General features: G+C 41.7%; 1 protein-coding gene across 3 annotated transcripts in view; it reads left to right on the forward strand.

Annotated features, from left to right (window-relative positions):
* PRKAR1B (protein kinase cAMP-dependent type I regulatory subunit beta) overlaps window positions 1–25,691 on the forward strand; it is a 358,697-nt gene that overhangs the window by 275,969 nt on the left and 57,037 nt on the right. For all 3 annotated transcript variants that reach the window (XM_073636848.1, XM_073636847.1, XM_073636849.1), the window contains one exon: window positions 6,395–6,516. In XM_073636848.1, the coding sequence (XP_073492949.1) occupies window positions 6,395–6,516 (122 nt within the window). The remainder of the gene's footprint in view (window positions 1–6,394; window positions 6,517–25,691) is intronic.

The raw sequence follows: 25,691 nt of genomic DNA on the forward strand, positions 1-25,691 counted from the left end.
TGAGCTTCAAGCCTTAAAATGCTCAGGTCTGAATGGTGTATTCTCTTATGGACAATCCTAGGTCAACGTTCTGAAGGACAGAGTATGAGAACTTTAGAAGAAAATTTTTGATTAGTTACTTCACTTTTTGCTTAACCTTAAAGTAAATCTGTCCTGATCTGTAACACATAAACACGCATAGGTACTCTAGAATATAGAACTCTCTGTTAAGTGTAATTCCACTTTTGTTAAGAAAAAAACATTCCCTCCTGGGTGATCTATGTACATTGCAAGGATTATAACAAACTTTGTTGCAGATTCCTACCTTTTGTTATTCTGAAGAAATCCATGTGTGTTTGTCTGTGCCTCTGTTCTGAGTGGGTCTAATGGGAATGGTTTTATAGTTAACTGTCAGTTGTGGAGCTGAAGGGCAATAATGAGGAAGCTGCTGAGCCTACATCCCTTTAGACGTGATCTCACCAAAAATGACATTTTTATTGCAGGGGATGCCTGAAATCTGACTTGTATCTTAGGCAGACTTCTGGGAAAATTGGTGAGCCAATCACGCAAGCAGGAAATTATGTTTCTGGGGAGTGATCAGTACACTGTGTACAGAACAACTCCATGTAGCCATATTGCAATGCATATATAGAAATTTACAGAAGCTGCAGATTGAAATGGAAAGCTAATTTTTAATAACACTCAATTACAATATGACTTTTATTGAAATTGTGCACGCTATATTATTTTTTCTTTATTTGCTATTTATTTTCCCCACGAAAGTGGAGTTACCCTTTAAATAAATACTGACTTTATCTTTGAGGTTGGAACTTACCCCCTCCAGCCTGTTTCTTAATATTGGTTAGGGAGCTCTCCCACCCCATAGAAGGACTAGTAGTAAGGTCAGGCAATGTGGCACCTATCTAGAAGTATTTTGCATAGTAGAGTGTTCTGGGTTTTGGGGGTTGCTAACAGAGAAAATTGAGTATTGTCCGTGATACTTTTTTTATTTGCACTAACATACAATTTTTCAGGACAAGCTTTCGGGTATGTCCCCTTCTTCAAGGTCCAAGCACTACTCGAAGAAGGGGACATACCCCGAAAGCTTGTCCTGAAAAATTGTATGTTAGTGCAAATAAAAAAAAGTATCACGGACAGTACTCAATTTTCTCTATCACAATTGCACTAATACGGCTACAATCAAATCAAGTATGATGGGGGTTGCTAAAGCATTCTAGATGATTACTGTACACTGCAGTCCAGACAAATCTGAATGTCTGCATTTACATCTTGAGACCCGTGTTCAGTAAATAAAACATGTAACTACCTTAAAACCTATATTTGGCCTGTTCCAACAAATAGGGGCCAGTTTCCATATAATTAAGTTTTTTTTATGTGAAGAGATCAAGGTAGACAGGCCCACTTCCTATATTTTTTTACAAAAAAAAAAAGTTGAAGTAGTTTTGCCAGTTCATTGATTTTTGAGACTCTACTTAACTCTAAATATAAACACATCCTTTTTTTTATTATAGATTGAAGGAAGTTCCTAAAAGCACTATATTTTTCTTAATTTTGTATTTTTACCTTTTTAGCTGTTTAGCCTCCAACCTGTCTACTTTTCACCATTCTTCATAATGCATTCTAGCACTAAAACATTCCATGTAAGTCTCATACAACGGTGAAAAAGGAGAGAAAATCTTGTATATAAAATAGGACAGAATGTGGTCAACACAAGAATGGTCATTTGACTTTTCCAAGAAGACATACAAATCTTGTGTACATGAGGGTGAAGCGGATTGGTTGCTATGGCTAACACAAACAGTTCTTTCAGACAGTTTTTTTCAAGATGACTGTTGTTTTCATTCTAAAGAAGTCAAGCTGCTAGTAAAGTTGCCTGTGTGACTGCAGGTTTTAGGTGGAGAAAGATTCAATCCTATATGCTCAAATAACATAAATGGGTCCAGGTTGTAAGCTTGCATAATTGGTATGTTTATTCAAACCAATAAGAGGTGCTCACATTCAGGCATCAAGAACCACCTGTGTTTCAGATGCGGGATGTTCACTCATAGGCTTCAAGGACAAAAAAGACATCCAAGAGGTGCTGGGAATTTAGTCTTAGTTCATATAAGCGAGTGAAAGGAAAAAAAGCATTCAGACAGCTCAGTAGCTAAGGTTAGGCTGCTCACAACAGACAGTACTACCCGCCTTTGGGTACCCAGCAATTTACCACAAAATAGCATGCACCAATATAAGGAGCACCATACCGAATAATAGCAGAGTCCAAATTTAATAATGGGGTTGCACTAAATACATCCAAAGCATTCTAGGGCCAAAAAACTCTCCCCCTTCGTCAGGGCTTCTCGTAACTGCCTTACATAGATTTACACAGGAAAGCCCTATTTTGAGCTTATTCAACAGATGGCTTATTTATTTTATTTATTACAGGTACATATATAGTGCTTTCAATTTATACAGCGCTTCACATATGAGATGTGTCTAAAAAGTTTGGTGAATGGTTCAATATCTCAACGGCAACATGGGCCAGGTGCGCATGCATACACATGGCTATCCAGAGACACGTCGAGAAGTGGCACCTAGCGTTGAGTACACGTGACCATCAGGGTAAACCCACTGCAGCAGGCAAACATAGTCAGTGTGAGAGGTAGGGTCACAGTGCAATGGAACAATGAGTAAACAATCAAGTTTTGCTTCAAATTTGGGAAAACGGCCACAGACGCATGAAATGTTGGTGCAAGTGTACGGGACGGAAGCTGTGAGCAGAAAACGTGGTTCAAACGCTTTCACGACAGAAAGGAAATGACTGAGGATGAGCCACATTCGGGTCGGCCGTCGACAAGCAGAACCCCAGACATGATCGCAGGTGTGACAAATGCTGGCACATGATCGGTGACTGACTCTATGATTGATGGCAGAGGAATTGGGCATTAGCAAGGACGCATCGTCCGTGAATATTTGGTTAAGCGGAAGATCTGTTCCCGGTTTGTTTCGCACAAGTTGACAGATGAAACAGAAAACAAAACAGATGGAAACCTCTGGAGATTTCATTACCATGTGTGAGCAGAATCCATAGTTTCTGCAAATAGCACCTGGTGCTATCTGGCTCATCCAAGCAGCAATCGATGGAATGGTGTTCACCGTCTTCCCTGCAACCCAAAAAGAGTCGCCTGAAGAGTGTCATGAAAGGCACACGTTTTGTAGATGTGGTGGCAATTCAAGAATGCGTGACAGCGGTTCTACAATCAATTACCAATGAGGCCTTTGCTGACAGTTTGCAGAAGCTTTATGAACATTGCCAAAAGTGTGTTGTGAAGGATGGTGAATATTTTGAAGGCCAATAAAGGTAATTTGTCTGTATCTTCTGTCTTGTTTGTTTTCTAATACTATTCACTGAACGTTTTAGACACACCTCATATATATTGTACATTCACATGAGTCCTCACATTCATACATATACTAGGGCCAATTTAGACAGGAGCCAATTAACTTACCAGCATGTCTTTGGAGTGCAAGAAGAAAACTGAGTGCCCAGAGGAAACCCACGCAGGCACAGGGAGAACATGCAAACTCCAGGCAGACTATGTCACCTTATGAGTCAGCACCCTACTACGAAACGCTTAAACGTGAGTCCCTCTGCCTGTATGCAAGTACCTGTTGTTCATTTGAATAAATCCAGCAATCATTAAAGCTAACAACATTGAACTGTTGTGATTTAATCATGTTGCTGTGGGACCACCATACAAGAAACCACGCTGTGCTTTGCAGAGTGGATGTTGGCCATTCTCTCTTGCAGCAGTGGAGATTTAACTGTTAAAATCTCAGACCTTATCATTGTTCAGGTTACATTAAGCAGCAACCACCATCATAATGGAAGCTACCATTGCAGTCCTACCTGCTATCAGATGAACACTGTTTGGCAAAATGCAGATGGGGCAGGGCCGGCCCTACCATTGGTCCCGCCGGGTTCATTGGACTCAGGCAGCACTTTGAGAGGGGCAGCAAATTGACACCCAATATTTTTTTTCCAGCAGTTTTGTGTGTCATGCAGGGGCAGACTGGGCCGGGGGACAGGGTGACAACTGCCCCCTGGCTGCTCTGCTGCCCCGTAAAAAGGTTTCCCTGCTGCCCTCAACACGCATACTCATAGCATACTCATAGTTGCCGGGCACGAGGGTACTCGCACACAGACTAACACCGGCTGTTAAACACCCGAGCACACATGAAGAGCTCAGGTGTGTGGTGTTGCCGGGGGCGGGGTACCCACAGGAGACAGAGAGCAATGGAAGATCCCACTGTCTCTGCCAGCAGCCCATGTTCGGGCACAGCTTGTGAGGCGTGCATTTCTATTGGGTGGAACTGGAGGAGGGGGTGCACATAGGCAAGCATCCTGCCTGGACTAAATCCTTCAATGTATTTATATTGGAAGAACAGTATTTTGTGAATATCTCTATGTTTTGGAGTGAACTATGGAAACTGCAGATGCCAACTGTCCTGAAGCAGAATATATACGGTTTCAAATCCCTTGAATTGTGTTGTATTATGGGGTTTTGTTATGGGAACTTTTTATGCTAGTTCTCAAGTCATCTTATACTGTCAAATTGGTTGTAATTAGCAAAACAAGTTAAAGGTGATAATTTCCATTAAACTTTCCCTTTTGAACAGCTGCACTATTGAAAGGGAAACTCCTTACTTAATAGGATTAAGTGTGGCAACTTTCATTGATTGTCATGTAGAGAAAATGGTTTGGTTCCAAGATGGGTCACTGTGTGCCAGGGACTGTTATTCTGGTGCCTCTAGAATTTCCCAGGAACAAGCTCACATGAAATATAGCTGTCAGATATTTCAGTGAGGCACTATGTGTACTAGTATGGTGTACTATGTCAGAGAAAACAGATGGACCTATTTATCAAATTTTTTGGAAAAAAAACTGTCTTATACAGTATATATTGCCTCACAGTGGCCAATCATGTTTAATCTTCTGTTCTCTAATGCCATGTACACGGTCGGATTTTCCGACGGAAAATGTGTGATAGGACCTTGTTGTCGGAAATTCCGACCGTGTGTGGGCTCCATCACACATTTTCCATCGGAATTTCCGACACACAAAGTTTGGGAGCTTGCTATAAAATTTTCCGACAACAAAATCCATTTTCGGAAATTCTGATCGTGTGTACACAAATCCGACGCACAAAGTGCCACGCATGCTCAGAATAAATTAAGAGATGAAAGCTATTGGCTACTGCCCCGTTTATAGTCCCGACGTACGTGTTCTACGTCACCACGTTCAGAACGATCGGATTTTCCGACAACTTTGTTTGACCGTGTGTATGCAAGACAAGCTTGAGCCAACATCCGTCGGAAAAAATCCATGGATTTTGTTGTCGGAATGTCCGATCAATGTCCGACCGTGTGTACAGGGCAATAGAGTGTTCATTTTTTGCTGTCAATTTTTGAACCAGTACAACAGTTAACAATAACTGAGCAGGATAAATGTTATTAAAAAGGCAAGAATAAGGACTTGTAAGTGACAGTCACTTAAGTTACAATGATGCTGAGAATTGTATAAATGTCCATTCACAAAAATAGTCATGACTAGAAATGGCTGCTTTGAGTGTCATGACAACTGTAAGTTTTTTTGGATCTTCAGTTAAATTAATATTTGATTTTCTGTGGCTGGAAAATCTCCTACTACTCTTCAGCTCAATTCACTGTATAGCTGAGCTTTAGTGATACTTTAAAATACTACTACAGTATTCTCTTTGAGCAAACAGTATGCACTAAAGCAAGAAAGCAGGGAAAATAGGTGTTGGTCACAGGATTTTAGATTCCTAAACAATAGGTGATCTTTAAGTATCGCATCAAACATTGATTTTGTGCAATATATGGCCAGGATAATATATGTATGTCATCATTAGGAAACGGTAGCAATTACTGCAAACAAGAAAAGACAATTTGATGGAAATTGAGCCCCCTGGTTTGCCTACAGAAGCATCTTGTCTTTTCTTTGCATTCTAAGTAAACTGCAGTCATGTACTAATTTTCTTAAATCTTAACATAAATGGATTGGTGTGCAGTATCCTCACCCATTGTTTATTTTTTTTTTAAGTACCTTTCTTTTGGTTGAAAATGTAAAATGTTATGATAAAGAGTTACACATATGACCATAATTCCAATGACAGTACAAAGAAACAGTGAACACTTGTCCTTACTTGTTGAAGTGTATGATCTATGTGGTTATGTGGCAGAAGTCGTATCCCATTACTGCACCTTGATGGGCATATATCTTATCCCATTACTGTACCTTTGCAGGGATGCATCATTAAGAACAGCTCTTTTGTAAGGTTACATTTTGTAATGTAATACTCTCCCTTTGAGTATGTTATATTTTTCTTTTCAGAATCACTAGACAAATGGGAGCGCCTGACCGTGGCAGATGCTTTAGAACCTGTCCAGTTTGAAGACGGAGAAAAAATTGTTGTTCAAGGAGAACCTGGTGATGACTTCTTCATCATTACTGAGGTAAGGATGTGTGTTTCATGTTATATAGATTGGATTCTGTGTCTGCATTGCAGAACCACTGAAAACAAAATTCACATGACTCATTACATATACTTATTGTAAAATATTGTACAGATGCTAATCTTGTTTTCACTCTGATCAGTTTGGACTGCCTATCTGATCTATACATGAGTAAATAGAGCCATAGACTGCAGTGAAGGGAGCTTGCCAGCATGAAAATGAGAGAGGTGTTATGGCTGAATTTTAAATGTTCATATTTAAACCAGGTACACTCTATTTGTTTTTTCCAATTAACCCCGGGGGCTGAACAAAAAAAAACCTGTCAACTCCGGTTGGACCCGCTGTACTACCATGCGAGGTTAGTTTAGCGATCTCCCTGCTGAGCTGTTGTGTTCTGACGGGGGGATGGCACCCCTGCCAGAACATCCGTTAAGCTTTCTCTGTCATTGGCTGACCAACATACACACACGGGCCGAATGTCGGACGTTTTTTTGTAAAACCGGCTGATGTCTCCCGACATTCAGCCCGTGTGTACCTGGCTTTAGTGAGTCATAGCCTTAGAACAAGCATGTTAGTCAGGTGTCCTTACACTTCTCTGGCTTTCTGTTTCCAGAAAGCATTGACTTAGTGCCCTGGCTAACTGACAGCCATGTTGAGAGCTAAGATTGAACTTTTCATGATGTTCTGAATAGATGTCCATGGGCTACATTTGATGCTAGTTCAAATAGATTGGCCATTTTAGCATTTTAGGCAATATTTGGTCAAGTTTTGGTCCATATGGTAATTCCACTTGTAACTAAACCACTGTTATAAATGTAATCAGCCTCCCTTTCTAAAGAAGGACATAAAACCAATCAATTTTATTGATAAACTTTTTGGGAGATTTTCGGGCCATTTAAAGTGGATGTAAACACACAAAAAAAATATTTTTTTTTTTGATGTCATAATGTAGCGTATAAGATTTCCTATCATTTGAGCCCAGTCTTGCCACACAGAGTTAATCCGTCTCTGAGCAATCCTCTTTTATTGTTCAGTGAGAGAATTCTTGACAAACTGAGAAAAACTTTGTCAAATACGCCCCCCCTTGGTGTGAGTGACAGGTGATTTACATATCTTGTGCACTAGCCTAAGTAAGAGACATGCAGTATTTTTTAATTCCCTCCCACTCCTTTCTTCTGCTGCTCTGCTAGGATTGGATGTTCCACTTAACCTCAGCCCTGGCTGCAGACACTCCACTGGTCTGATGGGGGGGGGGGGGTTTATATATACAGTACACTGTATACTGTATATAGCTGTGTCCAGCAGCACTCAACCCCCCCGCCCACCCGTAAATTACATGTATAGCGTTTCCGTCCTTTCCTCTGCTCTCCATCCTGACAGAGCCTGTGGGAGAGGAGGGGAGCTGGCTGCAGGAGATGGGGGGGGGGGCGTGGAGGAGGAAGACGCAGCGGGCGGATGAGGACAGGAGGGGGGCCAGAGAAGAAGGGGAAGTGGTGGTGGTTGAGGAGGAGAATGGGTCAGGCGCTGGAGGAGAAAGACACAAGGGACAGTCGGGGGTGATCAGTGCAACGGAGGGACAGCCGTGAGCACCGATCTCCCTGCATGGCGTTTGATCAGCTGCTTCTCCTTCTCTGCCTCCCGTGGCTTTCAGCGGAAAAGCCATTCGGGGGATCTGTGCTCACAGCTGTCCCCACTGCACCGATCATCCCCAACTGTCACTGGGCAGTGACACATGATGTGACAGGAGCCATGAGCGCGCTCCTCTTCTCCTGTGCGCACACTTTTCACTCTGGCCAGGCGCAAGTTTAGAGGTGGGCGGGGAGTCTGGTGATGTCATGACTCCGCCCATTGAGTGCCGTACAACGGACCCGCCCACTGAATCCGGCGTTTTTGGGGGCTCCAAACAGCTAAAGGGGAGACATTTGAAAGATAAGGATACATGCAGGAGGCATGAATATCCTTATAGATCACCACTATGGCAGTACTTTAAAAAAGATGAGAGTGGGTTTACATCCACTTTAAGGCTATCCCAAAAGACATGATTGTGTGCTTCTGACTAGTAGAAGCCTTCCTTAGCGAACACAAATAAAATTTGCTGGAAAAATCTCTATGCAAACAATACAATTTCATTTAGTGCATGTTCACAGCCTGTCTGTTGATGTGCATTGAACAACACAAGCTCAATGCAAGGACAGATAGAAAACAATAATTGTATATGTGTTCTCTTCAAACCCTTAAGTTGTGTAAAGATGCGTTGCATAAAAATCCAGGATGTCTTCATTTTTACACAGTGCAACATATGTCACCACATCTCAATGCAATACATTGCAGGGCACTATGGTACATAGAGTAGAATGAAGTGTCATTTTGTGACACTTCTATAAAGTTAAACGTAAAAATGTATTGCAGCAGCCCTACCCCAACCACACAAGTGTAAACTGGTATGAGCAAGCACTAAGAATAAAAAAGGTAAGACTCTAATGCCTCTGTTGGTTAAATAGTTAGTTCACTTTCTCCCCAAAAAATGAAAAGGTAAGGTAACTCACTACATCCTCCCAGCTGCATTTATCTCCTTCCTTGATTGTTTTATACTGCCCATGCAACCAGTGTAGGGGCCCAGGCATCTGAAAAACGCCGTAAACAGCCTGCAGGCAGTGTAGCATCATAATGCTTATAATGGTGAATGGACATCAGTCATCACCAGCATGTGACAACGCTGACCAATGAGAATTACTCTGAGCCATCCTGGTGTTTTAGAGAAAAGACTACAGAAAAACATGGCATGGGAATTAAAGGATGATCCTCAAAGGAGATAAGTCCAGCAGGGACCGAGGGTGTGGGAAGAGTGTTATGAGTTCACGTTTGCATGTTTTGTGAACAAACCCTTTAAGTTGCTTTGAATATTATAATGATTTTGAAAAATATCAGAGGTCACCCCTCCTGTCATTCTTTGGAATACTTCTGCTTTTTCTGTGGCAAAACCAATTCTATGGTGATTCTAGCAAAGAAAGGTTTCTCCAGCTGTGTCCCTCTGCTGTGACTTTAAGTTACCTTTAACATTCCATTAAGAATTGGTGATATAATTTCTGCTTCATTTTCCATAGGAAATGGAGGTTACAAAAAAAAAACAGGGGCAGTAGACTTCACTTTCTTATTATAATAACGGACACAGAAATTACAATATGTTCATTGTTAAGGAGGGGTTAGCAGGGATCTCCTAGCTTAGATGTCCTTACTAGGAAGCAATCAAGTCTGAGTGGGCTTAAGCATTGGATTCAGTATTTTCACAGAATTACATGCAAATGTGCCTTTTTATCCCATAATTCCATTGAAGAATAGCAACTCATAAAGTAAAAACTAAGTGAATACTTAGTGTTATTTTTCATATATTTGGTTTACTTATTTACATGTTCACCATTATAACATAACATGTATGTGTATTATAATTTTTCAATCAAGTGAATATGAAATATTACATATACATATTTCATATTCACTTCTCGCAGCCAAGTAAGCTTGGAATTAGAGCGCCAGGAAACCAATCAGGAAACTGCTGTATCAATTTATACACATAACTAGATGACCGAGAGCAGGAACACAAACTTTGTTAACATAGACAAGACTGTTTTGATTAGTCAGTTTATACTGGCTGCCAACAAGCATGCTAGGAGAATTGGTTTTCTTTTTATTACTTCTGTAAAATTTTTTAATCAAAAGAAATAAATGGAAAGCCAAAATAATTAGCATTTAGGTGTGTTGGAGAAAGATCTTCATGACCTGTCCAGTTCTGTTCTAGCAAACTCTTGTACTGTACAGGTAGGTGTTATATCACTGTTGCTCTTACCTTAATTTATTTGGTTTGTGGATAATCTAAACAGTAAACGGAATAGCATTTGCTATCATTACAGAATTGTTTTACCAACCAGGTGGGGAACTTTGATGAGCTTGTACATGAACTTGATGGACCTGTGCCTGTATTAATTTCTTCCAGGAGGTCAACTCCAAAGAAATCAATATTTTGTGATAGATATAATACAGGATAGACTTAAGATTTATATGTGTACTTGATCAGTTTACTTAAAAAAATCATATCAATGCACAGTATATTGCGATTTTAATTTATTATTATTAATTTATTGTCCTTAAAGCCATTGTAAACGCTACCAGCTTTTTTTTTTTTTTTTTTTTTTTTTTTTTGCGGGGCCCCCTGCAGTGTTTTGCATATTACCACATAATGACAGATTTACCTTTAGAGTTGAGCCCTGTCACTGCTGCCAGTGCTCCCATCTTTGCCTAGTCTTCCTTCCAGGTATGAGCTCTCTGGCCGTTTGAATGGGCTGCAAGTGCATGTGCACGGGAATCATATTGTATAAACACATTGAATTTTAACGGTACACAGCTTTCAGTGTTAAAAAATTCAGCATTTACTGTTTAAAAAAATTCATACCCCATAAAAAACATATAACAATATTACAAGGCAGGGAATATTTATCACAACTAGTTATCTTGCATATAATCCACCACAGATTTGATTTGATAACATTTTCAAACATAACATATTACATAACTCTTTCCTACAAGTGTAGTAACGCGCTTCATGAACAACTTTCACTTCTTCAGGAGAGTATCATTTTGTGGTAAATAGCCTAAACAGCCTAAACTTTCAAACATTGCATGCTGGTTGCTCTGTGAGTGCCAGCCTTAATCACTTGCCGCCCGCCATATAGCAAAATGACGGCAGCAAAGTGGTTTCAATATCCTGACTGGGCGTCATATGACGTCCTCAGGATATTAAGCCGCCCGTGCGCCCCCGGGGGCACGCATCGCGGCAATCGTTGTTGCGGGGTGTCAGTCTGACACCTCGCAACACCGATCTAGGCAAAGAGTCTCTGACGGAGACTCTTTACCATGTGATCAGCCGTGTCCAATCACAGCTGATCACGATGTAAATAGGAAGAGCCGGTGATCAGCTTTTCCTCACTCGCCTCTGACAGACGCAAGTAGAGGAGAGCCGATCGGCTGCTCTCCTGACAGGGAGGGTCTGTGCTGATTGTTTATCAGCACAGCCCCCCTCGGATCCCTCCCAGGACCACCAGGGAAGCCGCCCAGGACCACCAAGGAAGCCGCCCAGGACCACCAGGATGGCCATCCACACTGGACCACCAGGTATGCCCCCTAGACCCCCAGGGAAATACTTACCTGTGCCCAGGCAGATGCCAATCAATGCCCAGGCAGCTGCCAATCAGTGCCCACTCACAATGCCTACCACTGCCAGTGCCACCAGGGATGCCTATCAGTGCTTCATATCAGTGCCGCGTATCAGTGCTCATCAGTGCCACGTATCAGTGCCCAGCAGTGCTGCCTATCAGTGCCCATCAGTGCCACCCATGAGAACCCATCTTTGCAGCCTTTCAGTGCCCATCAGTATCACCTATCAGTACCCACCAGTGCCACCCAGTGCCACCCATGAGTGCCCATCAGTGCAGCTTATCAATGCTCATCAGTACTGCATATCAGTGCCGCCTATCAGTGCCCATCGTCAGTGCCCGCTCATTGGTGCCACCTCATCGGTGCCGCCTTATGAGTGCCTGTCAGTGCCACCTTATCAGTGCCCATCAGTGAAAGAGAAAACTTACTTATTTACACATTTTTTTTAACAGAAACAAAAGCAAAACTTTTATTTTTTTCAAAATTTTCAGTCTTTTTTTATTTGTTTAGCAAAAAATAAAAACCGCAGAGGTGATCAAATACCACCAAAAGAAAGCTCTATTTGTGGGAACAAAATGATAAAAATTTAGTTTGGGTACAGTGTTGTATGACCGCGCAATTGTCATTCAAACTGCGACAGCGCTGAAAGCTGAAAATTGGTCTGGGTAGAAAGGTGTATAAGTGCCCTGTATTGAAGTGGTTAAAGGGATTGTAAACCCTCGTTTTTTTATTTTTTTTTAAATAACAAACATGTCCTTACCTCCACTGTGCAGTTCATTTTGCACAGAGTGACCCAGATCTGCCTATTCTGGGGTCCCCCGGCGGCGCTGGTAGCTCCTCCCTGCAATGGGTGTCCACGTCAGAGAAGCGCTCTCCCTGGTGGACACCCATGTGGGCGGGCTCCCGAGTCCTGCTTCTGCGTGCATTCATACAGAAAGCGGGCGCCCGCGTCATTGGATTTGATTGACAGCAGCGGGAGCCAATGGCTGCGCTGCTATCAATCTATCCAATCAAGAGTCGAGACAACAGGCAGAGAGGTGCAGCGTGTCTCTGCCGTGGTAACGAACAGGCTCAGGTGAGTAAAATGGGAGGGGGGGGGCTGGAGGGATGGTCAGTGTCAGAAGTTCTTTCACCTTAATGCATAGGATGCATTAAGGTGAAAAAACATAAGGGTTTACAACCCCTTTAACCGGTGAATAGAAGCAGCAGGGGTTAATATCCAATGTCCCTACTAGATAATCTAATTAATCTTAATCTGTTTAATGTAATAGCACCATGGTATCTCTACTCATCTCCTGCAGGTTAGTTTCCTATACATAGATCTGTAACTGAGATGTTATCCATGAGATCTCTGCTCAGTGGTGGTCAGGATGTTGCAAAGCAGGGGTAAAAATCTACCCTGGCAGTGCCCCCCCCCCCCCCCACCACCACCACCACCACCACCATCACCACCATCACCACCATCACCACTGCAAGGGAAAATGCTAATTGTGTCTAGGGGATACAGGAAAAGGCATTATTACTTACCCTATTCCCCACTTTGGATCGCTCTAGCAAGCCCTCAATGTTATCACATACAATTCAGGGCTCTTCACTCTGCATTGTGCATGGATAGGGTGAACTGTGGCTGACAGCACCTTAGAGATTAGACTGTGAGGTATTTTGCCTTATTTTGGCATCTCTATATGCAACAAGCATTTAAACCACTGCAGGAGGAATTTTTTGGTTGTGCCTGGAAATGGGTTTAAATTGTTGTATTTATGTACACAAGAAAAAACATATCACTCAGAGCTATGTTGCGCTCTCTATTATTCTGCTGCCCACAGCACTGATTCCTTCTGTACTGATGAGAAATTGCATGAGAGGTGCATCTCAAAAAATTTGAATATCATCAAAAAGTTAATTTATTTCAGTAATTCAATTCAAAAAGTGAAACTTAAATATTGTATAGATTCATTACACACAGAGTGATATATTTCAAGCATTTCTTTCTTTTAACGTTAAAGATTATGGCTTACAGCTAGTGAAAACCCAAAATTCAGTATCTTCGAAAATTAGAATATTACATAAGAAAAAAAAAATATATATATATATATATTTTTTATTTTTACACTTTACACCAGCACTCAACATGGTATCTTCATTATGCACCTTCAACACACTACCCTACAGGGCCCACTGCACTGTTTAACATTAAGCAACGTTACAGATTTTAAACCTTAAGCAACTAGTTTAGATTAATAGTCTGTCCAGTATGAGGTCCAGCGGGGGGAGTCCCAGGGTATCCAGCCAGGGTGACCACAATGCATCAAATTTACCAGGGCATCCTCTATGCTGGAAGATAAACCTCTCCAGCCGTAAAGTGTCACCCACCCAGTTAATCCATTCCTTGAGCGTGGGAGGGTCAACTGCCTTCCACCGCCAAAGGATAAGCAGGCGAGCCTGAAAAAGGGCTCTTGCAATAGGTGGTTTAGAGTTATCATCAAGGGGGAGGTTGTCCAGTATGCCCAGTATGCATGGTCTGGGATCTGTCAGGATATTAACTGAAAAGGCCTTGTTAATAGTGTTCAGGACCCCTGTCCAGTATAGGTGAAGCTTGGGGCAAAGCCACAGCATATGGATCAAGTCTCCATGATCTCTAGCGCACCAAGGGCAGTCGGGGTTTGGTATCGCCCCCATTCTAAGCAGCCTATAATGCACCGTGCAACTGGGATAGGTGTTGCGCTACATTGAGGGATGACATTTGGAAGGCCTGGAGGACCTCTTCCCACTGATCTTCCTCAAAAGTGCCCACGTCATTCTCCCACTTGTTCACTGCCCCCAAAGGGAATCCTGCCAGGAATACCAACAATAACATTGAATAACAGCTAGAAATAAAGCCTTTGAAACAGGACACAGGACCCTGGCTATCAGGTTCTGCATCTATTAGCATTAATGTGGATTTGGTCCAGTTAATCACTAAGCCGAAGTACGCTCCAAATTTCTTGATGACCGACATCGCTGTCCTCAGGGAGTCGGAAGTGTCTCCCAAGAGTAACATGGTGTCGTCGTGACGTATCCCGTATTTAAAACCACTGATAGATGGATTAGACCTAATCAAGGCAGCCATAGGCTCTATCGTGACGGCAAATAGTAATGGGGACAATGGGCAGCCCTGTCGGGTACCCCTGTGGAGATGGAAGGGTAAGGAGATGTGGCCCGCTTCTCTAATAACTGCCTGTGGGGAGTCATAGAGCAGCCGGACCCAAGACAAAAACGTGTCCCCAAATTGGAACTTGCCCATAACTGTCCAGAGGTATTGCCACTCTATTCTGTCAAAAGCCTTATGGGCATCCAATGACAGCAGTGCCCTGTCTCCCACATTATGCGGTTGGGCTTGCAAGTTAAGAAAAAGTCTGCGGAGATTTATGGCAGTTGATTTTTGGGGATGAAACCAGACTGGTCCGGGTGAATGATGGAGGAGATAACCTTATTGAGTCTCAAGGCTAGGACCTTGGCTAGGATTTTTTTTATCACTTTGTAACAGGGATATTGGTCTATACAGTGGGTCCTTACCAGGTTTCAGTATAAGCACAATATTGGCTCTAGTCATAGATACAGGCAGACACTGCCATTCCCTGGCTGAATTATGTACTCTAAGGAGATGGGGTAGAATGGGTCCCCCATATTGTTTATACATTTTTTTTGGGAAGCCATCGTCCCCCCTGGAATTAGGGGAGAGGCTAATCGCCTCTTGCAATTCCTCTATTCTAGTGGGGGCGTCCAGAAGTGCTTTTTGGGATGCGGAGAGGCGGGGCAGCTCAACGGCTCATAGGTAGGTCTTCAATTCTGCCTCCGAGTAGCCCGCATGAGACTAGATATCTGAGTAATATTCCACCAGCTCCTGCATGATTTGGGTAGGAGTGTTCACCATCCTTCCCTGTTTGGTGCGTAGAGCACCAATAGAGGGGGAGGTCTGGGAAGACTTCACAATTTTTGCAAGTAGATGGTCTGTCTGTTCCCCCTCTTCTTGAAAAGCAAGTCTATTGAAAAATCTCTTTCTATCAGCTGCTGAACTGGTAATACGATCAACCGCCTCCTGCGCGACCAGCCAGGCCTCCCTATTAGAATCACTAGGGCTATCAATAAACCATGTCTCAAGCTGGCTCACCAATCACTCCACCTGCTCCTTCTTTGCACTCGTTTAAGATTTAATACCCATAACTTCAGTAATAAGGAGACCATTTTAGGAATGCTTTAAAGGCATTCCAAGCTGTATTCAGATTAGGGTGATCCGCATGATGTAGCCAAAACTCTGCAATTGCATCGGTTATGCCATCATGGAAGGGAAATAGATTTAACCAAAAGGCATTGAGTTTCCAAGGGGCCCTCGGCAGGGTTGTGTCAGGTTTAAAAATCAGATAGACCAATAGGGGAGAATGATCGGAGATACCCCTGACTAGGTATTTGATCTCATGTAGGAAGCGGGATGTTTGGGGTGTGCATAGGCAGAGATCTATCATAGAGAGGGAGAGATGCGTCTTAGAAAAACAGGAGAATTGTTTCTGCTGCGGGTTGCGGCCCCACCAAGAGTCTATCCACCCCACCTCCTCCATGAATTTCCACAGAGCCGTTTGGGCAATTGTGTGGCCAGTCACCGGAGGGGGATGTTTATCCAGGACAGAGTCCATATAGCAATTAAGGTCACCCAGAGCAACCAAAGGTAGGCCAGGATTGCTTAGCTGAAATGCCAGGTGGTTTCTCAATGCCTCTGAGTTAAAAGGGAGTGGGGAATATAAAGCAGCCAAAATGCATTTCAGTTGGTACACTTTACATAGCAGGATCACATACCTCCCCTCAGAGTCAATCAGTTTCTCATACACCTGGAAATCCACTGATTGATGTAGAACAGTAGAGTTTCCATCACTGCGTGACTGAGGAAACATTCGCTAGCCCACGTTTTCGGACTCAATCGGGCGGTTGATAACTGAAAGTAAACAAACTGAGAACATAGGGTTGCTTCGAGCAGCACAACTGCCACAACTCGAAAAAAATTAAAAAAAGGTTTTTTTAATACAGAAATGTTGGCTTACTGAAAAGTATGTGCATGTACAGTATAGTATGCACTCAATACTTGGTCGGGGCTCCTTTTGCATGAATTACTGCATCAATGCGGCGTGGAGTCGATCAGCCTGTGGCACTGCTGAGGTGTTATGGAAGCTCAGGTTGCATTGATAGTGGCCTTCAGCTTGTCTGCATGGTTGGGTCTGGTGTCCCTCATCTTCCTCTTGACAATACCCCACAGATTCTCTATGAGGTTTAGGTCAGGTGAGTTTGCTGTCCAATCAAGCACAGTGATACCATGATCATTAAACTAGGTATTGGTACTTTTGGCATTGTGGGCAGGTGCCAAGTTCTGCTGGAAAATAAAATCAGCACCTCCCTAAAGCTGGTCAGCAGAGGGAAGCATGAAGTGCTCTAGAATTTCCTGGTAGAGGGCTGCGCTGACTTTGGATATTGATAGAACACAGTGGACCAACACCAGCAGATGACAAGGCTCCCTACATTATCGCTGACTGAGGAAACTTCACACCGGAGCTCATGCAACTTGGATTCTGTGTCTCTCCACTCTTTCTCCAGACTCTGTGACCTTAATTTCCAAATGAAATGCAAAATTTCCTTTCATCCGAAAAGAGGACTTTGGACCTCGTCTTTTTCTCCTTAGCCCGTGTAAGACGCTTCTGACATTGTGTCTGGTTCAGGAGTGGCTTTGCACAAGGATTGCGACAGTTGTACCCATGTCCTGGATACATATGTGTGTGGTGGCTCTTGAAGCACTGACACCAGCCGCAGTCCACTCCTTGTGAATCTTCCCCAAATTCTTGAATGGCCTTTGCTTCACAATCCTCTCAAGGTTGCGGTTATCCCTGTTGCTTGTGCACCTTTTCTACCATACTTTTTCCTTCCACTCAACTTTCCATTAATATGCTTGGATACAGCATTCTGTGAACAGCCATCTTCTTTAGCAATGACCTTTTGTGACTTATCTTCCTTGTGGACGGTGTCAATGACTGTCTTCTGGACAACTGTCAAGTCAGCAGTCTTCCCCATGATTGTGTAACCTACTGAATCAGACTGAAAGACCATTTAAAGGCTCAGGAAACCTTTACAGGTGTGACACCATAAGTCTACAATATTGAACTTTTTCACAATATTCTAATATTCTAAGATACTGAATTTTGGGTTTTCACTAACTGTAAGCCATAATCATCAAAATTAAAAGAAAGAAATGCTTGAAATATATCACTCTGTGTGTAATGAATCTATATAATATATGAGTTTCACTTTTTTAACTGAAATACTGAAATAAATTAACTTTGTGATGATATTCTAATTTTTTGAGATGCAACTGTATTGTAGAATTTGACATGCAACATGCTGTAGTTCTTCCTCTCAGCCCTTACGTGATCTACAAGATACAATACTGATGTAGAAGCTTCTAGATTAAACCACTAAGTGTAACAGGGGACCAGAAATCCAACACTCCCAGAAATGTTGGATTTTATAAGATCTTCATTGGATGCTTTCTCATCGCTACAGTCGCAATCATTGGCATGGTCAATGGAGGGGATGTTTATTTTCTGTATTGACTTTATTGATGGTGTTGCGTTAATTAACACAGAATAGTGATTATGCTTTACCGTTTCTTCATTAGAAGTCTATGAACAGGGCTATACCAGTAGACAATTGATGGGAACAATGTTGTAATTGTTTTTTCTTCTTGGTAGTCCTTCAACCAAGATAGCCCTGACTGACTATTAATATAAATAGCTGCTAGAGTGTGAACCCGAAATCCAATATCTAGAGTTTGGGCTCTGAAAATATGGGAGTCTGAAAATATGGCACCGCAAGAACATTATTTGTGAAGATGGTGTCAAATGGTGGTTTCATATAGACTCAACAGTAACTGAAAATAAACACACATTATAATTATATAACATGCTTTTAGCAGCAGTAGACACATTGTTAAAACATATAACATTTGGAAAGTCTATTTATCTTAATAGTAAAAGGCTAAAAGACCAAGACAAAGTTGTAATAATGAAAAAATCTATAGAAATGTTGTCACGTACAGTATGTGCGCCGTCTTTGTTTCTTTTTAGTTATGATTGGCATTACCTATTTAAAATAAACCACAACAAGATTTAGGGTTTATAGATGATAGACAAACCTCACTAGACAAAAACCACAAAAGCACAGTTGGTGTGTGCACTGACTGATGTGTACGTGATTAAGCATTACAGAGTCAAGTGATGATATTGTTCACAGAGTAAATAATCATTTTAATCACCTGTCTTACTTTTTGTTCATTAAATCCACGGTCAGAGTAACAGTAAACGCTGACGTTATGTATCATCAAGTGGATAAGTTAACCACAGAGATTGTGATAGGCTTTAACTGGTGGGCAATATGAGATGATCGATAATGATTGAATATCTTTAGGCACTTTGAGACCTCTGCAGACACCACTTATCTGGATGTTGGTACTTTTATATCAACCTTGGGCAGATGTGAAGAGACAGGCAAGTGTCACCTCTGTAAAACCAGCAACAGGAGGGCTATACAAAGAGTAGAGAAAAGGGTAGAGAAATACTCATCTGTTTCTATGTGTCGTTTCCTTGCTGGCTCGATGAGCGAGATGTTGCTCCTCACTGTTGACTTACATTCTGTAGCATCTCTGCCCAATATGCGAGTTGTCATCAGAGCAAGACATGAGTATAAACCATTCATTGCTGACCAATGTTGTGGTGACAGCTGTCTCTGAAGGGAATTCCCCTCATTTTGGTAAGATGTCTTCTCATTTTCTGGCTTATCTTCAGAACAGGAAGTGAAAGAAAATCTCCCCAACAGGACACAGACAGCATACATTTACCTGATAGTGGTTTTAATTACTACCTACTGTATCCAAAATAAAAAAACAAGAGTTTTGGCTATACTTTTTACAGCAAAAATTTTAAACTATAAACAAAATGGTCAGAGCATTTCCCATGCTGTTTCACTGATCTTCACACCATAAAGTGTATTTGCATAAAGGGGTATTCTAAACTGAACCTGTACTCAAATGGTCACTATTTCCTATCTGATAGGCAATATGTAGCAAGGTTACTTTTACTTGGGCAGTAACATGACTCTACCTTAAGTTCCTCCTAAAAAATAGCAATGCATGGCTTGATGTTCTGTAGCCTAATAGCTATATCTCTACAGTGTAAGATTACCTAATGCCCTGTACACATGACCGATTTTCCCGTTTGAATAAACTCTGAAGTTTTTTCCGACTAAATTCTGCTCAAGCTGTCTTACATACACACGGTCACACCAAATTCCGACCGTCCAGAACGCGGTGACGCACAACACGTATGAGGGGACTAGAAAAAGGAAGTTCAATAGCCAGTAACCAATAGCTTCCGTCTCGTACTTGCTTCAGAGCATGCGTCGTTTTTGGTGCATCGGAACAGCACACAGACGAGCGGTTTTTCGATAGTAATTTTTTTCCGTCGGAAAAATATAGAACATATTCTCTATCCAAGTCCGTCTGAATTTTCTACAGTAAAAGTTCAATGGGGCATACACATGGTCAGAATATACGATGAAAAGCTCACATCGGACTCTTTCTGTTGGAAATTCCGACCGTGTGTACGCGGCATATGGCACTGCTGTCTCTGACTGCTAGGATTGAGATTTGATGTTGCTATTGAGCTGCTCAGTCTTCATCTTGCTAGAGAGGTACCACCATCTCCACCATCTCTCCTGCTTCTTGGTCATTACCCCACCTATCATGAGATCAGCAGTCATCAGGTGGGCAGCTCTTACATGGGAAAGTACAGCTCTGCTTTGTCCACAAATGTTAATTTAGTAATAGTTGCCTTTTTTGGGCATAGCTTCACACTAGTCTGTCTCTCTCACTGCTGAGCTGTTGTGTTCTGACAGGGGGGCAGCCCCCCGCCAGAACACTCTGATCAGCACTCTCTGCCATTGGCTGAGAGCTGATTAGGAGTCAGTCAGCTGCTGGTTTTCCAGCATGCATATCCGACAGAAGCTGACGTACTTATGGGCAGAATGTCGGCTGTTTTTTTTTTTTTGAACCAGCAAATGTTTCCCGACATTCTGCTTGTGTGTGGGGCTTAAGTTTTAATGTCTTGTGTTCTTTACCCTTGCTTAGATCAGATCCATCATCGCAAAGAACAACTTGTTAGTCTTCCGTATAGTGGATGTTTTGTTTTCTGTTGTGTTTATTACTTGGTTGCCTAAATTGTAATCATATACAATATATGCATGCTTTGTCGTAATACTACAACCAGAAATGCCACATCAGATATGGCCCTGATGACTTTCTACGTTCATGACCTAGATTAGTGGCTTCCAGTCTCAGTCTTCAAGTACCCTCAACCGGTCATGTTTTTAGGATTTCCTTCACCATGCACAGGTGCTTTAAAATTAATATTAATGGCTTAGTATTTATTACACCTATGTTATCTTAAATTCTTAAAATATGGTCTGTTGGGGGTACATGAGAACTGAGGTTTGGAACCATTGGTCTAGGTCAGGGCTTCTCAACCAGGATTCTGTGGAACCCTAGGGTTCCTCCAAAGCTTGCTAGGGGTTCCTTGAGTAATGAGCAATTTCTGCCTCTCCCACTGACACCATTGATCTTTTTAGCTCTCTGTTAGAGAGTAATTCTTCCCAATGACCACAAGTGTAAAGAGCATTCTTCCCACTGACCATCACACTAATATATCATGAGTTGTAAAGTATTTTTTAGCAGGAGTTCCCTGAGACCAAAAAGTTATTTCAAGGATTCTTCTGTGTTGAAAATGTTGAGAAAGTCTGGTCTAGATTGATCCAGAGACCTAACTGTATGACAGCTGAAGATATTGCAAGTCTTATTTGGATACCTATCCTCTAGTGATGCCATTCAGTATGAAACTGGTGAATGTCTGTAAGGGATGTTCAGTTTTATTGAACTTAGTTGTGTTTTACATCTGCTAGGGTTATAAGTTGTTCTGGATTCACATGTGAACTTTCAGGTCTCAGGTTTTATTGGAAAGCTTCCTCCTTTTTAATGCTCTGATTTGTTTGATTTATATGGGGCTTATAAATACTTCATATTTTATTTCAGAACCTTGTAGGGAAGAGACATAATTATGATCTAAAGCCTGCTATTGAAGTTAGCTAGCCATTGCACACCATCATAAATATACTAGAACTCTGTGTGCACATAGCCTTAGGTAGCTCTCTCTTCTCAATGTGTTCCAAGGAATGAATTGTCTAGGGGCTAGTCTCTTGAACAAACGGCACACTATATATGAATGATTATGATGTGATTTGGCAGCTAGCACCACGTTTTAGGAAAACTGTTCCCTCACCAGCTATAGAGGTTCCTGAGATCCACCCTATTTCCATGGATATTTAAGCAACACAACCTGGCAAGACAAATACTGATGTGGCACCGCTCCAAATCTCAACAGCTGTTCCATTAAAAAAAAAAAAAAAAAAAAAACGATGGCTGGTAACTATTTATGCATGCTGCCAATTTTCCACGCTGCTTTATCTCTTTGCGAGGTGCCTACATTTAACATGGTGAAAGCAATCTGCAAACAGTTGTATGTCTTCAGCAGAGTTGTGATCTTAGTGATCCATGTAGGCTAGAGCAGAGCTTGATCTAGAAAATGACCTGAGTACCTGATAACAGTGATCTCATAACAGTTGCTTTGGTAATAGGAAACATGTTAGAGCTTGGGGGAAATATGTTGATACAAGAACATTCTTAGATCATGAGTCTTTCATAAGCTAATCACTTGCAGACTTCTGTATTCAAAGGAACGGGTGTCTCTGAGGTCCATTGTTGGTGGAATCCTGTGTTTGAACATAGATTAAAACATCTCGGGTGCCAGTTATGTGCAGGGCATCATGGGAAGAAGCTTTGACAGTAAGAGAAGAGTTCCGCAGCTTACCTTTGTGCGAGCAGAGTTGGCAGGAAGATCAGTCACATGTAAATTGGAATATTTGTTTTATGTGGAGATTATTTATTTAAACAAGAACTATATAGATATTTTGGGACACAAAGAAAGGTTTCAGTAGGTGGTAAATACATCATGGTCTGACAACACTCAGCTCATAGAATGCTGTTTCGTGTCAGTTCACTGAAGAAATGATTCTTGTTCTCTGTTCTATACTGTATGTAGTGAGAGAGAAATGTCTCGGATATTAACCACTGCAGTTTCGACTGTTATTGCGGTGTTGAAAATAATAAAATCTTTGCTAAAATGAATTGAATTATTGAATAGTGACTAATATTGTGACTTTTAAGTACTAAGTAGGTGCACCCAGCCTAGTTGTGGTCCAGACTAGCACCTAGCTGAGCTATGGTCTTAGAACAGTTCCTAGAGTATACAGGCATCCTTCTACATAGACCCATCCTAGCATCCTATGGCAGGCATAAACAAACTGCTGCAAGCAAATGTTTGTTATTTTGGCTCACCTAGGTCCAAATACAACATTGTTAATGGGAGCTACTTACATTGCCATGACTTGGAAGTGCCGCTTCAAGTGCCGTCACAAGACAAGCAAACCTTAGTACCAACGCATGAGTGTACATAGTTCTTAAATTGTAAATAAAGCAAACATTGAAATTTATTACTCCAACAGTCACTATCTTCCTTTGTTCTGTGCAATTTAATAAAGCCTAATTGGCTTGCAGTGCTGCCCATACCTCTCATAGTCTGAATCCTACTGTGCAGGGAACTACAAGAGATAAATATAAAGGCATACTCAGTTACTATGTAGAAATTCATTTACGAATATTTTAAATTAATGCATAACCAAATGGATGCTTTGCGCCAGCAGTCACGGTGTTAGCCGTTAGCCAAATTTAAACATGGCAGTATGTAGAAAGTATATTTGCTTCTCATATGCAAGATTTTCTAAGCAGTCCAATTGCTTTGGCTTCTGAAAATGATAATTTGGAGCTGGCAGGTGCTGCCCCATAGATGTAAGATTGTTGCCTGACCCAGTCATTTTTGAAAAGAGTTTGATTGGGAGACTTATCTAAAGGGTGTGGTCATCTTAAAGAGCTTTTGAGTGCTCAGGAATAATGACAAAGATACATGAAGACACCTGCTTTCTGCTTTTGTAGTATACTCCCAACACCGGTTCATATTAAAAAGGTACTTATACTTAAAAATATGGTAGCTGTTGAGTTTTCAGCTTTTCAATGTATTAAAAAATACATGATTTGGATCTGTTGAAAAGCTAGAAGAGGTAGGCCGGCCATACACGGTTCGAATCTTGGTCATTTCAGCAGAAACCGTCTGAGATTTGAACCGTTAATGGGCAGGCTGAATGTACCAAGTTGATCTATCAATCAACTTGGGTACAACCAGCCTGCCAGATTCTCTTGCGATTATCACTAGCTGCTGCTATAGCCACTGGCAATAATCACTGTCTTCTCCCAGGAAAGAAATTTGCTTAATTCCCCCTTCAACACAGACAGTGTTAATACGGGAATCCCTCTTGCTGGTCCATTGTCTTCTCCCGGCAGGGAGGGGTGGGGGAAGCCATCCCCAACGGGAGAAGACAATGGCCTGGCAGGAGAGATTCCAGCATCAACACTGCCTGTGTTGATGGGGTAATCAAGCTATTTTTTTTTCCTGCAACTCATGGTTGCAGGAAAGAAATTTGCTTCATGTATGCCCGACCTTACACTGTAGGTACCCATAAGAGTTTTATGAGGATTTAGTGATCCTGCTGAACCTTGCAGGATGATGTGACAGTCATGATGTTTGCGATCAACTGCAGACATCTTTGGATGCCCTCAAAGTCTGTGTCCTGCTGAAATCTCCCTCTCAGGGGCACAGACCAAAGTATTATCTTGGGAGGGGGTCCAACCATTCCCTACTCTATCCTAAATAAAAAAAATTTAAAAATTAAAAAAAAAAATGCCTATACTTATGCTTTTTCTAGTTTTGGATATAGTAGGGAAGGGTTAGAACCTGTGGTGGTTATTTTTATTTTTTTTTGCTGCCTTTGTATTAGAGATTTCCCTTTAATTCTTGTTCTAGGGACGCAACAAGAAGAGGAAAAAAATCCTTACAAAGTGATTAGAATTGGCCTCTGCAAGATTTACTCTTATGCCGTGTACACACGACTGGACTTTTCGACAGCAAAGGTCCGAAGGAACGAATCCGCCAGACAATTCGATTGTGTGTGGGCTTCATCGGACCTTTGCTGTCTAAAAATCAGACGGACTTTAGATTTAGAACATGTTTCAAATCTTTCTGATGGATTCAAGTCCGGTCAAAAAATCAGTTCGTCTGTATGCTAGTTCGACGGACGAAAACCGACGCTAGGGCAGCTATTGGCTACTGGCTATGAACTTCCTTATTCTAGTCATCACGTTCGAATCCCTCGGACTTTGGTGTGATCGTGTGTAGGCAAGTCCGTTTCGTCGGAACTCCGTTGGAACTCAGTCAAAAGTCAATTGAAAAGTCCTTCGGAGTTCAGTCCGTCGAAAGTCCGCTCGTGTGTACACGGCATTAGGACTTGTTCTTGTGACAACTATAAAACTTTGGATTTTCCATCACTTACTGTCTTGGTGACACTGGTCACCAGGACAAATAGGGTAAATCTACCTAGCAGGGAAACAGATAGCAATACAAATATAAAAAAAATGTGAACAATCAGCGCAATCACTGTGTGATCTATAAACAATATACATAATCAAAAATTGTTGCTAGCTGTGACACCTCACTGTGATTTCACCTCACATACATAGACTAATATACAGTGCCTTGAAAAAGTATTCATACCCCTTGAAATTCTCCACATTTTGTCATGTTACAACCAAAAACGTACATTTATTTTATTGGAATTTTATGTTTAATAGACTGACACAAAGTGGCACATAATTATGAAGTGGAAGGAAAATGATA

This window comes from Aquarana catesbeiana, linkage group LG06, assembly GCF_042186555.1.
Source record: "Aquarana catesbeiana isolate 2022-GZ linkage group LG06, ASM4218655v1, whole genome shotgun sequence".
Taxonomy (NCBI): Eukaryota; Metazoa; Chordata; class Amphibia; order Anura; family Ranidae; genus Aquarana; species Aquarana catesbeiana.